Genomic DNA, 14,002 nt, shown 5'->3' on the forward strand with positions numbered 1-14,002 from the left:
GATCTAGAACTTCCTGGGGTGGGCTTTTCTACCTTATATTGGCCAGTCATCAGCTGCAGCTGCCTGTCGCTCTCTGTGGAGGGTGAGTTACTTCCTAGGCATTGCTTGGTTAGGGAGTGTTCCGTCAGCTGAAAGCCGATTTCCAAGGAAGAGTGCGTCTTTGACAAGTTAGCTGCCAGCGCTCAGAGCACCTGGGGGTCTGTGAAGCTGGGCAGGGCACAGACAGCATCTCCTGTGTTACAGTACTGCTTCTTTACTTGCCTTTTGACTTACACGCCTTGAGCATCTTTTCATAAGTTGGACATACCTGCCTTATTCTTTTCAGTACCTGTGAACTGTGCTCTTTCATCGCTCGGCTGTACCATAAGTTTTTAAGACAGTTTCATATTGAATTTCTCCTCCTCTTCATTCCCCTCTCCACCACTCCCCTCCATCTCCTTCTTTTTTCTTCTCTGCTTTCCCCTGCCCTTTCTTCTTTTTCTTCTTCCTCTCCTTCCCTTCTTTCTCTTTTCCCTTGTTAACAAATAAACATATTTACTGGGCCAAAGGTAGTGTACATTTAAAACTTTGGTAGATATTGCCAAATTGCCCTCCAAAATGCTGTGTCCGCATACATTCACTAATCGTCTATGAGAGTGTCTGCTCTTGCCCCCAAGGAACTATATTTAAATGTTGTAAAATTCTTTTAAGTATAGTTGACCCTTGTACTATATGGGGGTTAGGGATGCACAGTCAATAATTCATGTATAACTTTTGACTCCCCCCAAACTTTACTAATAGCTCACTGTTGACTGGAAGCCTTATTGATGACATAAATAGTCAATTAACATATATTTCGTATGTTATATGTATTTATATTGTATTCTTACAAGAAAGTAAGCTAGAGGAAAATTTTTATTAAGAAAATCATAAGACCAAAAAAAAAAGTCATAAGGCAACAAGGACCTACGGTATAGCACAGGGAACTCTCTACTCAGTATTCTGTAATAACCCATATGGGAAAAGAGTCAAAAAAGAATGGATATATGTGTATTATGGAACTAATACAAGTTTATAAATCAGCTGAACTGCAATAAAAAGGAATGATTAAAAAAAGAAAATGATAAGGAAGAGAAAATATATTTACAATACGGTATATATTGATACTGAAAGTTTGGCATCTGTTCACAAGATGTAAACTTTAGTCTATATGAATTGTCTGTCAGTACCTATATCAGTATTCTCTTGTATGATACAAAACATTGTAGATACTATACATAACACTAGGACAAACCATCAGAAATGAAAAGATAATGTGAAAAAGAAATTCGTATTTATTTACAAGTGTAACGGTTCATGTACTGGTAATGAAGGAGCAGCAGTATAATTGCTTTATTAGTCTAGTGTAATCAATAGGACCACTTCACGGTAGCCTCGCCTACACACTAGTGAATGAAGCATTATAAGATTTTCATGGCATACAGGGTTACAGTCATATTCGTTATGCAGTATTGAAAACATTGTTGCAGTAGAAACAAAAACACTTAACCTATGATGATAGGCTGATGGGAAGGTTCTCCAGTTAGAAAAGGGAAAGCTATGCAGTTGGTCTGTGAGTTTTTTCAAATAGTCACAAATCTCCAAAAATGTTTCAGTGTATTATTTATTTATTTACTTATATATTTATTTTGGCCACATCCGTGGCAGGTGGAAGTTCCTGGGCCTGGGATAGAACCCGTGCCACTGCAGAACCAGAGCCACTGCAGTGACAGTGCCGGATCCTTAACCTGCTGAGTCACAAGGGAACTTCTTCAGTGTGTTTATTGAAAAAACTCCCATGTAAGTGGACAGACACAGTTCAAACTCATGTTGTTCAAGGGCCAACTGTACAAACATCAAATATATTAAATGTTCTAAAATTTGCTGGAGTTCCCGCTGTGCTTTTCAGAAATGAACCTGACTGGTATCCATGAGGAGGTGGGTTCCATCCCTGGCCTCACTCAGTGGGTTAACCATCTGGCCTAGCTGTAGCTGTGGTGTAGGCTGGCAGCTATAGCTCTGATTCAGCCCCTAGCCTGGGAACTTCCATATGCTGCACCTGCGGCCCTAAAAAGCAAAGAAAAAGAAAAAAAAATTGCCAAACCACAGTGATAAATCAAAACTTGAGGGATAAAAAACTCCACACCTTACTAGAAATTTATTTTTAGTCTTTTTTCATATACATACATGATGGTTAAAAAATTGTTATTGCAACATAAATACAGTTTGTTTAAATTTTGTCAGTATGTCGTGAGCAAGTTGGTGTGTTGCCTTTTTTTTTTTTTTGTCTTTTTTTGCCGTTTCTTGGGCTGCTCCCGAGGCATATGGAGGTTCCCAGCCTAGGGGTCAATCGGAGCTGTAGCCGCTGGCCTACACCACAGCTCACGGCAACGCTGGATCCTTAACGCACTGAGCAAGGCCAGGGATCGAACCTGCAACCTCATGGTTCCTAGTCGGATTCGCTAACCACTGAGCCACGACGGGAACTCCTGGTGTGTAGTTTATATTTCATAATTATTTTTAAAAGAACTGATTATGCTTAGCCTTATACCATGGCTCTGAATTTTCTGAGTTTTCCTTTGCTATGAACAGTCTTACCAACTTTTAAGAAACTGACTGTACATTTATAATTTCCTAAAGCAGTTGACACATCGGGAGCCTTGTTTCTGAAGTGTCACTGCCAGATCCTTATAGCTGTGCATATCTTAATTATCTTTCATACACTGGAGTCAAATCTTTGCTGGAAGTTGGTTTCTCAAACGAAGGAATAACATACAGGGGAAATCTAATACAGTTACGAATTCCTTTTGAAATGTCCTCAGAACTTATACCCCAGTGGTGAGCCCAAGGACTTGCCAGTAAGTCTGGCGTGGCCCTTTTTTCCTTCATGTTGGAACTGGTTACTTTTCCTTTAGTTGAACACCAGATAGCAGCTGGCTTGTGTTTAGGGCTTATGTTTTTGAAAACAGAGAAGAGAAAGGAAGAAAAGGGGGTGCTTCCTCCTCTGTCAGAGTCCAGAGGGAGCAGAGACCGAGCAGGGGCTGCAGATTCACGTTCTCCCTTCTGCACGTTCCCCTGGGACAGGTGCTGCAGCGGGGAGTTGCCCGTCCACTTAAATGCTTCTCTCCCTCCCTCCCTCCCTCTCTCTCCCTCCCTCCCTCCCTCTCTCTCTCTCTCTCCCTCCCTCCCTCTCTCTGTCTTTCATGTAATTGAATTTGTAGTAAGTGTGAGTATAGTACAAGTTTTAACAATAACACAAAATTCAAACCCAGTCTGTGAAACAGATTTCTTAAAAAGTTTTGTGCATTGTTGGTTTGTTGATGGGATGACCATTTATTTCATGGTATCTTACTCTGTTCTCATGTATGTTTTATTCTCAGGTTTGTAGAAATTGTCTGCATGACTTAAAGATATCAACATTTTTGTCAGATCATGACATTTCTGAAGTGTTTACTTTGTACTTTATTAGTTTCAAAAAAGTCCAAGAACTTTCTTAAAGTAACATCGAATTGATGTCTGTCATAGTATCATTAATTACAAATGTGACTTTCCTCAGTAGATTACTATAAATTACCATTGTAGTGGTTGTAAGAATAGTAACTACCATTTGTCGTGTGCTTACCTTAGGCCAAGCAATGTCTAAATGAATTACTGGTAGTTCCCAATGTGGCTCAGTGGAAACGAATCTGACTAGTATCCATGAGGACACAGGTTCAATCCCTGGCCTTGCTCATTGAGTTAAGGATCCGGCGTTGCCATGAGCTGTGGTGTAGGTCGAAGACATGGCTCAGATCCTGCGTTGCTGTGGCTTTGGCTTAGGCCGGCCGTTACAGCTCTGATTCGGCCCCTAGCCTGGGAACCTCCATGTGCCTCTGGTGTGGCCCTAAAAAGAAAGAAAGAGAGAGAGAAAGAAAGAAAATAAGTGAATTACTGCTTTTAATCCCCTCATGAGAATATAAGCTACATACAGGTGAGGACTCTAGTATTTCCAGTACCTCTAGATGTGCCTGCCACAAGAGGCACATAAGAGTGGCTCAGTAAATATTTGTCAGCTGAAGGGTAGTGAAGTACATATACTTTGTATGCCATTTCAGTAATGAGAAAAGAATTGTAGAGTGATTGAAGCAATTGCCAAAGATAAACTTCTAGTAACGGAACTGCAACTCAAACCCTTGTGGGATGATATTTATCTTTTTGACAGCGGGGACATGCAAATCTAATTGCAGCCAGACTTGTGTCGTAATGCAATATTAATTACTGTTGCTTTGTGTTGGGTTGGCCTGCGTTTTCTTACAGGACCAGATAGTAAATATTTTAGGCTTTGCATGCCAGATGCTCTCTGTTGCAACTGTTCAACTCTGCCATTGTAGCACGAAAGCATCCATAGACAATACAAAAATGAGTAGGTGTGGCTGTGTTCCAGTAAAACGTTATTTGCATAAGCAGGTAGCAGGTCAGCTCTGGTCCAGGGCCGTATAGTTTCTCTAATTTGCTTTAGGAGTGCCCCTGCTTCCAGTACCAAGTAATCACATGTGCAGATGTGGGCTGTGAAGTGACATTGGCAGTACTTGTAGTTTGGTGATCATCCAGATGATCCAGAATATGTTTATATTAATTTTTTCAAGATTAATCTGGAAATAGAGACAAAATTTAGAAAACTGTCACAAAGAACTTAAGGATCTCTAGAAATTCTAGATCCTACATTGAGAAAAAGTGATGTAAAGAAATAGCAAAAGCAGGAATTCCCTTCGTGGCTCAGTGGTTAAGGAACCCAGCTAGTGTCCATGAGGACATGGGTTCAATCCCCAACCTTGCTCAGTGGGCTGGGGATCCGGTGTTGCTGTGAGCTGTGGTGTAGGGCACAGATGAGGCTTGGATCCCACGTTGCTGTGGCTCTGGCGTAGGCCGGTGGTTACGGTGGTTACAGCTCAGATTGGACCCCTAGCCTGGGAACCTCCATATGCCACAGGTGTGACCCTAAAAAGACACACACACACACACACACACACACACACACACACAAAGAACAAAAAAGGACATTATGATTCTCTGTTTCAATCTGTATTCAGCATTTAAATTTTGTATTACTCAGTGAAAGATCAGCACTGGGGGGAGGGAGTGGGCTTTTGAATATCTTTTTTTCTTTGTAGTTATAGGCTACTGGTACCAACTCCTTTTTTTTGACTCCGGGACCTAGATTTCATTATATTTTTGCTGTTGCTGACTGCTTTTTCTTTGGCTTACTTTCTCCATGTTTAAATCTTTCCTCTAGGAGGGCAGATTGTTTAGGAACCATTATGTGTACTGAAGCCTCTTTGGTACATTTCAGTGATCTAGGAAAGGGCTGGTTTTAATGATCAAAATATGAATTACAGAATGTTGAGAAATATATTTACATTTTAAATTTTCTTAGACACCTCCTGAAGTATTATATCAGTTCATCTGTGACTTTTCTTCTGTGAGGACTTTTTTTTTTTCTTTTTTAGGGCAGCACCCTCGGCACATGGAGTTTCCTAGGCTAGGGGTCCAATTGGAGCTCTAGCTGCTCTCCTACACCACGGCTCACGGCAACGCCGGATCCTTAACCCACTGAACAAGGCCAGGGATCGAACGCATGTCCTCATGAATGCTAGTCAGATTCGTTAACCACTGAGCCACGATGAGAACTCCTAACTTTTTTTAAATTTTTTAATTTTATTTTGTCTTTTTGCCATTTCTTGGGCCGCTCCCGCGGCATATGGAGGTTCCCAGGCTAGGGGTTGAATCGGAGCTGGAGCTACCGGCCTACGCCAGAGCCACAGCAACGCGGGATCCGAGCCGAGTCTGCAACCTACACCACAGCTCATGGCAACGCCGGATCGTTAACCCCCTGAGCAAGGGCAGGGACCGAACCCGCAACCTCATGGTTCCTAGTCAGATTCGTTAACCACTGCGCCACGACAGGAACTCCGGGAACTCCAACATTTTAAATTTTCTTTAGGATATATATTTAACTAAACTACTTCCCTTTAATGGATATAGAATTTGTGTAGTCATCATTTAATTTGTAATTCTAACATATATGAGAATATGTTATGTAAATTACTCCATGATTTACAGCAGTTTAATCTGCTTAGGGAAATTATTTAGCTTATGCTATTTGTCTAGATATTTTTTCTTCATAGAGTAAGGTAGAATTAGGCTGAAATTGTCATAAATTTTGCAACAGTAGGGTCCATGCAGTGGGCTTTTTGTGTTCTAGTATTTTAGGCGTAGAGATTTGAAAATATGCTTCTAAGAGGCAACAATTATGAAAGAAGTTGAATTAAAGAGTTGGGATTCCACTTCACTGTTTCTGAGTTGTGTGCCCTTGAGCAAGTTAGTTTTCTTTTCTCGGCATCTGTTTTCTAATCTGTAAGACGAGGATAATAATAATAATACCAGCACCTAGGATTGTTGGCAGGATTAATGAGATAATGCATGGACAGAGTTTTAGCAAGGTAGAGTGGAATAGCCTAAGTCTATAAATGTAAACTACTATTACCATGTGATAAAAAAAGTTGTGTTTAGGAGTTCTTTGACTTTGGGGATGAATACCTTTTTTGTTTAGTATTGTTTAGTATTTAAAATAGAATATTGTATTTATATCTTTTATATGTAAGCTGATTATCCTTATGTTCTTTGTTATAGCCTTTCATTATAATTATTTTCTAAATTATATTTAGTAACATGTTTATCTGTAAAACGAAAGGTGTCTAGGAAACTGACTTACCTAATTCAGGACTCTGCGGAAAAAATAAATTTAGAAATAAGACATAGCCCCATATTTTCAGCACAGCAAGTGTATGAGCTCATTTAAAAATTGCCTTTGTAGGGAGTTCCCGTTGTGGTGCAGCAGAAATGAATCTCACTAGTGTCCATGAAGATGTGGGTTCCACCCCTGGCCTTGTTCAGTGGGTTTAGGATCCAGCGTTGCCTTGATCTGTGGTGTAGGTCACAGACTCAGCTCGGATCCCGAGTTGCTGTGGCTGTGGTGTAGGCCAGAAGCTGTAGCTCTGATTTGACCCCTACTCTGGGAACTTCCATATGCCTTGGGTGCGACCCTAAAAAAAAAAAAAGAATTGCCTTTATAATATTTAGAAGTTATCAAATAAAGGACCAGTAGTTTGTCTTCTGTTTCTGGCTTCTACTTTCTTTTTACCGGAACTCTCTTTAATGTGTGCAAACACAACTTGGTTTCCTGTCCCTCTTCACCATAGAATGATAAGCGATGGTGGAGTTGTCCAATTGCGCATTGGCTTATTGTGTCCTTCTCTGTCTCTAGGATGATTGAGGAAAGTGGGAACAAGCGGAAGACCATGGCGGAGAAGAGGCAGCTGTTCATAGAAATGCGTGAGTCTGGCGTGCTCCTGGAACCCTTGGCTTTTTCCGCCCCCTCATCAGCTTTAATCAGTTAGAAGTTTTCTATTAACAAGCTTTAGGAAAGAAGAATGGGAGTTAAAGTATCACGGAGTTGGAGCCCGAGCCAGAGCATACGTTTTAATTGAAATGACTTGCTTTTTTAAGCAAGCTCATAAATAATAAGCAGAAATGTTAACCTGGAGTATCTGTGAGTTGAAGACGCGCCAGTCAGTTCAGACTTCGCGCTGTGACTCCATTACCATGAGCTTGCCTGTGGTGATAAATAATTAATACATTATCTAAGGACCCTACACTAGATACAGATTCTAAGGTGGAGAGGACTGTTAGGACAACACTTAGTGCTGTAAGAAAAATTAAAAGCATGAATGTTTCCTTTGGTATATTTAACTATATACACTTTAAAATCTTCTGTTAAAAAGTTCTTATGTATTTCTTATTTAGTCTTTTTTTTGTGCACTGTATTATTTTTTTAGAATAATAATTTTATTTTATTATTATTATTTTAATTATTTCCCCAGTCTTATTTATTCTTACACATTCCTATATGCTATGTGTATATATATATATATATATTTTTTTTTTTTGTCTTTTTGCTATTTCTTGGGCCACTCCTGCAGCATATGGAGGTTCCCAGGCTAGGGGTCCAATCGGAGCTGCAGCCCCCGGCCTACGCCAGAGCCACAGCAACATGGGATCCGAGCTGCGTCTGCAACCTACACCACAGCTCACGGCAACACCGGATCGTTAACCCACTGAGCAAGGGCAGGGACCGAACCCGCAACCTCATGGTTCCTAGGCGGATTCGTTAACCACTGTGCCACGACGGGAACTCCTGTATATATTTCTTATATAAAACTCCAAGAAAAAGATGGCCGGGAGGAGGGGGGCAGTTCTCAGTATTTGAAGTATTGTTTTTCTCTGTGATTACTTGTCTATGTGACCTTGACTGTGTGACCTTGATGAGTGTGCTCACACTTGATGAACCTCAAATTCCTGGGCCATGCAATAAGCTTATTTGCCTATATCAGTGGTTGTGACACCTTCTGTTTTTTAAATTTTTTTTTTTAATTTTTTTGTCTTTTTTGTTGTTGTTGTTGTTGCTATTTCTTTGTTTTTTAAATTTTATTTATTTTTTGCCAAGTGGGACAAAGACTTTATTTGAGGCATAAAAGCACATGTGTTTCTGTCACATAGGATGAGGATGACTTGAGGGTCCTGGTTTCTAAGCGAAGACTTTGTTTATCTTAGACACAGCTTCTAGCTCAGCTTCCTGGGAAATGAATTAGAAAGGGAGCAAGTCACGACCTAGGAAGGAAATCACTGCTGTTGCTAGGAAGTTGTAAGGAGAGGGGAGCTCTTATTCAAATCAGTGCCCATGCAGGAGTCCCAAGGAGGGAGAGAGTGATGTGGGGAAAAACGGTCTAAGTTCCAGGTATTGACAGCAATGCTGGCCTTTCCTTCCATGGCAAGGACTTGCCCCTGTATGGAGGCAGCACAGTCCATTTGGCAGTTTTGACTGCAGCAACACCTTGGGGCTCCCCAGTTCCCTCTCTGGCTCCCCAGTTCAGCCCCTGCTTCCCCCTGAAGAACTCAGAGAGGAAGGGCAGGGTCCATGTCCCTGCTTGATGAAGCGGCCAGGGTTAGTCCCATTCCGAAAGGCCCACACACTCGAGGCTGCTCAGGGTGTGGTGGACCTTGCACAGGTTAAACCATTCAGAGTGTGGCCCAGTGTCTCAGCCTGCAGAGCCCCTCTCGTCGTAAAGCCAAAAGCCCCATTGAAGTCTTTGAAATGAAACTGCTTGAAGATGGCATCCAGCCTTCCAGCTCGTTCCACCCTACTGCCCGCGGGTTTGGCTGCAGCTGGTCCCTCTCCTCAGCACTTAGCCTGTGTGCTTTGCCAGCCATGCTGGGTGGTGCGGATGTGGCTGAGCAGCAGGTGGCAGTGGAGCGGGCCAGCATGACGCTGGGTGCACTGGGGTGGAACGTTTTAAAAGCGTTGTGCTCCTTGCTCGGACCTTCAGCCTGAGTGTCATAAAATTGGTTCTGCTTGGTTGAGGCCAGGGTGGAGAAGCAGGAGTCAGCCTGAGATGCCCCGGGGGGTGAGTGCAGAATCCTAGAATTCTGTATATCATACAGTGAAAATCAGCCGAGGAAGTCTCAGAAGACCCTTTCAACTCTCAAGATGTTTTAAATCTTTGGAGTCGTAGTAATAGGAGGCAGTGTTTGACTCAGCTCAGACCTGTGTTGTCCTGTTAGGCATAGCCTAGATAACTGTTAGTCCGGGGTGGCAGAGAAGAAACTTTTGGCATTGGTCAGGCAGTTGGTCTGGGTGACCTTTGAGGACTTTTTCGTTGTTTTGAGTCTCTAACTGCTAGTCATCTAAGCCAGACACCTTGGAGTCTCTTCTCTCTACCCCACCCTCTATCTCTAAAGTACAGCTGAATTTTCCCTCAGAGGTGAGTCTTGACTCCGTCTCTTCCTCCTGCCGTAATGGCTTTGCATCCAGGCTCTGCAGTCTGACTGCCCGGGTGTGGATCTTGGCTCTCTCACTTCCTGGCTGTATCACCTTTGACGACTTACCTTTTCTTTCTGTGCTACACTTTCCTTATCTGTAAAATGGGAATTGTACCTGCTTCATAGAATTATCGTGAAGATCGGAGGAGATAAACATGACGAAAGCACTTAGCACTGTGCTCGTCCCAGAACAGTAGGTATTTATTTAATGTGGTTAGCCATGTTTCTTATCAATATTTTTGTTATTGTCACTCTTCTGAACTAAAACAGTTGGTTTCTGATCCCTTCCTTGAGTCTTGACATGCTCAACTTGAGGATCCCTGCTGCTGCCAGACTGAACTATATATAAATTGAAGTTACTCTTTCTGAAATCCCTCTGCGCTCCTTAGCACGGAACTGAGGAAGCCCAAACTCCTCGACGTGCCGAATGAGGCCCTTCTGGACTCTTCCTTGGCTCCCGAGTTCCCGGTTTCCATCACATGCTGTGTCATTACCCAGCAACACGGAACTGGCTCTCCCCCAGAGAGACGGTGGTTTTAAGGTCCCTTTGCTGTCGCTTAATGGGGTCGCCTCCTCCTTCAGCAGGCTTGTTGCTCTGGCCTCCCTTCCAGACTCAGCATAGGGGCCATCTTTTCATTTAGTTTGTAACACGTTTACTGAGTATCTTACATTCATAGCCTTACCATTCTAGGTGCTGGGATTATAGGGGAGCACAAACAGTCCCTGACTGCTCTCATACAGCTTACATTTTAAAGGGAAACCGAAAAAAATGGAAGCCAAATAATAATTCTTAATGCTAAGAATTATCTGGGGTGTGCTCACATGGGCACGTGAGAGATCTTGACTAGGGTAGATATTTGCAGTAGAAGTTGGGTATTCTGCCAGGAATTGGGTTTATTGCTTAGTGCATGTTACCACCCTGACACATAACTTGTATAAATTACCATTCTTTGTAACAAAGTCAAGGCCGTGGACAGTCTGGGAGATGTTTGATGGGTGTGGCTTCTTGAGTCTCCTCAATTATTTTACAGAAGGAATTGCATTGGTAGCAATGGTATCTGTTGGTGGAAGTCCCACTTATTTCCAGCATCACCCCAAATCTCCAGCCTTCTAAGGAGACAGAAATCACCTTTAGCCAGCCTTCTGACTCGGTCCTATCATCAAGGTGCTGAGTTGATTTTATTGTGTCAATTTTGAATCCCTCCCCCCCATTTGAATCCAATTGTCTTTCTCCATTCTTATTTATTTATTTATTTGTCTTTTTCTTTTTTTGAGGGCTGCAGGTTTCCAGGCAAGGGGTCAAATTGGAGCTACAGCTGCCGGCCTACACAACAGCCACAACAACACCAGATTCGAGCTGCGTCTGCAACCTACACCACAGCTTATGGCAATGCCAGATCCTGAACCCACTGAGCGAGGCCAGGGATCGAATCTCCATTCTTTTATTACTTTTTTTTTTTTTTTTGTCTTTTGTCTTTTTAGGGCTGAACCTGTGGCATATGGAGGTTCCCAGGCTAGGGGTCCAGTCGGAGCTGGAGCCGCCATCCTACACCAGAGCCACAGCAATGTGGGGTCCAAGCCAAGTCTGAGACCTTACACCACAGCTCACGGCAACACCAGATCCTTAACCCACTGAGCAAGGCCAGGGATCGAACCTGTGTCCTCATGGGTTCTAGTCAGTTTCATTAACCACTGAGCCATGACTGGAACTCCATCCATTCTTTTATTACTTATAATGGTTAGTTTATAGATTTTTGCTTGGGTAGGTAACTACACGTATATCATTTTTTAAAAAGACTTAATTTTTTTAGAGCAGTCTTAGGTTCATAGTAAATGAAATTAAGAGGAGGGTACAGAGCTATCTCATAGATACCCCCTGCCCTGACACTTGCATAGCTTCCCTTACTGTCGACACCCCCACCGGACTGAGCATCCATTAAAATTGATGGACCTACGCTGACAACATCGTTATCACTCGGTCTTTGGTTTACATTAGAGGTCGTTCTTGGTGGTGTACGTTCTATGGATTATATCATTGTTAAAGAAAGGCAGTTTTGACTCTTATTTTTGCAATCCTTATACCTTTTTTTCGTGACCTACTGTACTGGTCAGGACCTCAGATATTATATTTAAGAGTTGATGGAATGGCAGATAGTGTATTTAAGAGTGGCCCTATTTTTTACTTGAATGGGAATGGATGTAATATTTCACTGTTAAAATGATATTTTTTGTAGGTTGTATACCCTTTGATTAAGAAACTACTTTTCTGTTCTAACATACTCAGAGTTATTACTATTATTTTCTTTAAATCATGAATGAGTATTGAATTTTATTGGTGGTTTTTCTGTTTCTCTGGAGATGAATATATTTCTCCTTTTTAAAATATTTGAGATGTAGTGATATATATTTATCCTTTACTCTCTTAACATACATCATGTTGGGTCCAGCAGTCTTTTTCTTAAAGGGCCGGAAGGTAAATATTTTAGATTGGCTGGCCATATGATGAGTTTCTGTCATGGCTACTCAACTCTGCTGTTGTAGTATGAAAGCAGTCATAATAATTTAACAATTTAGATAGGTTGTATTTTTTTATCTTGTGTTAGCTTTATTATTATGCCTTCCAATAATATTCTTAAGCCTTTCTGTTTTTTTAGAGTGTCTGCCAGTTTTGAATAGTGATAAAATTATTTTTTCTTTACTTAATATTTTATCTTTTAGACTCTAAGCATCATGAGAGTGAATCACATGTGTTTATCATGGTAGCCTCAATAAATATTCAAGGAGGAGAGAAATAACTTCTATAGAAATAATTTGATAGTTTATAATTTTTGCATGATACAGAATTACTAAGAAAAATGAAAGGTAATAATTTCTCAACTCTGGTGCCAAAATAAAAGCTTTCTAGATGAGTTTACAAAATACTTGATACTAGCTTCCTGCTCAGAGGTTCTGATTTTATTTTTCCTTTTCCAAAATTTCGTCACTTTTATTGGTCTTTGCAAGGGACTTTTGGCTTTTATTGATCCTCTCTGTGTATCTTTGTTTTCTGCCTCATTATTTCATGCTATTACCTAGTTTATTGTTTTCATTTTTCTACTTTAGGGAGTTCTATTGTTTTTCTGACTTAGGTCATTTATTTTCAGACTTTTTTTCTTTCTTATATAAGCAATGAAGAATAAACTTTCCTATGATTTTCTATTTTTGTATCACATGTTTCCATATATATTATTTTCATCATCAGATCTGTTTTCTAATTTCTGCTATGAATTATTTAGAAGTATCCTTTTTTATTTGTAAATGAATGACTGTTTTAATTATAAAAAATATTTTATCTTAATTGGGTTGTGGGTAAGGGAATGAGAGATATTCCAGAATCTTATATGTTTTTCTAAATATTCCATGAATGCTTGAAAAAATAATGTGTATAATTTTTGTATTATCTAGATCAAGTTTGTTATGTTTTATTAAAATCTTTTTGTCCTTACTGATTTGACTGCTTGATCTTAATTACTGGTTTATTCTTTAAATTTTTTTCTGTATCCTTACTTTTTTTGTGTGTCTCCTATAGATTGCATAAGTTAGAATATCAGAAAAAAAACAACAGCCAACCATTGTGACAATTTTGACTCTTTCACTGAAGAATTTATTGTTTATCCTTTTTGGTGGGGGGGCAGGTAATGGCTGTGCACATGTGCCGTATGCAAGTTCCTGGGCCAGGTATTGAATCTGAGCCACAGCTGCGATCTACGCTGGCAATACCAGAACCTTTAACCCACTGCTCTGGACTGGGGATCGAATCCCAAACTCCACAGTGACCCAGTCCACTGTGGTTGGATTCTTTTTTTTCTTTTTAGGGCTGCACCTGTGGCACATAGAAGTTCCCAGGCTGGGAGTTGAATTGGAGCTGCAGCTTCAGGCCTATACCACAGCCACAGCAGTGCTGGATCTGTGACACAGCTTGTGGCAAAGCCGGATCCTTAACCCACTGAGTGAAGCTAGAGATTGAACCTGCATCCTCATGGATACCATGTTGGGTTCTTAACCCACTTATCCACAAAGGGAGCTCCCT

The 14,002-nt window shown here is 41.1% G+C and overlaps 1 protein-coding gene across 30 annotated transcripts in view; it reads left to right on the forward strand.

Annotated features, from left to right (window-relative positions):
- The window catches only part of DTNB (dystrobrevin beta), a 247,849-nt gene that overhangs the window by 22,523 nt on the left and 211,324 nt on the right, over positions 1–14,002 (forward strand). For all 30 annotated transcript variants that reach the window (XR_002342818.1, XR_002342817.1, XR_002342819.1 and 27 more), the window contains exon 2: positions 7,322–7,389. Coding sequence is in view for 25 of the 30 variants with exons in the window: in XM_021087742.1 (XP_020943401.1) it covers positions 7,323–7,389 (67 nt within the window). In the remaining 5 variants the exon portion in view is untranslated. The remainder of the gene's footprint in view (positions 1–7,321; positions 7,390–14,002) is intronic.

This window comes from Sus scrofa, chromosome 3, assembly GCF_000003025.6.
Source record: "Sus scrofa isolate TJ Tabasco breed Duroc chromosome 3, Sscrofa11.1, whole genome shotgun sequence".
Lineage (NCBI taxonomy): Eukaryota > Metazoa > Chordata > Mammalia > Artiodactyla > Suidae > Sus > Sus scrofa.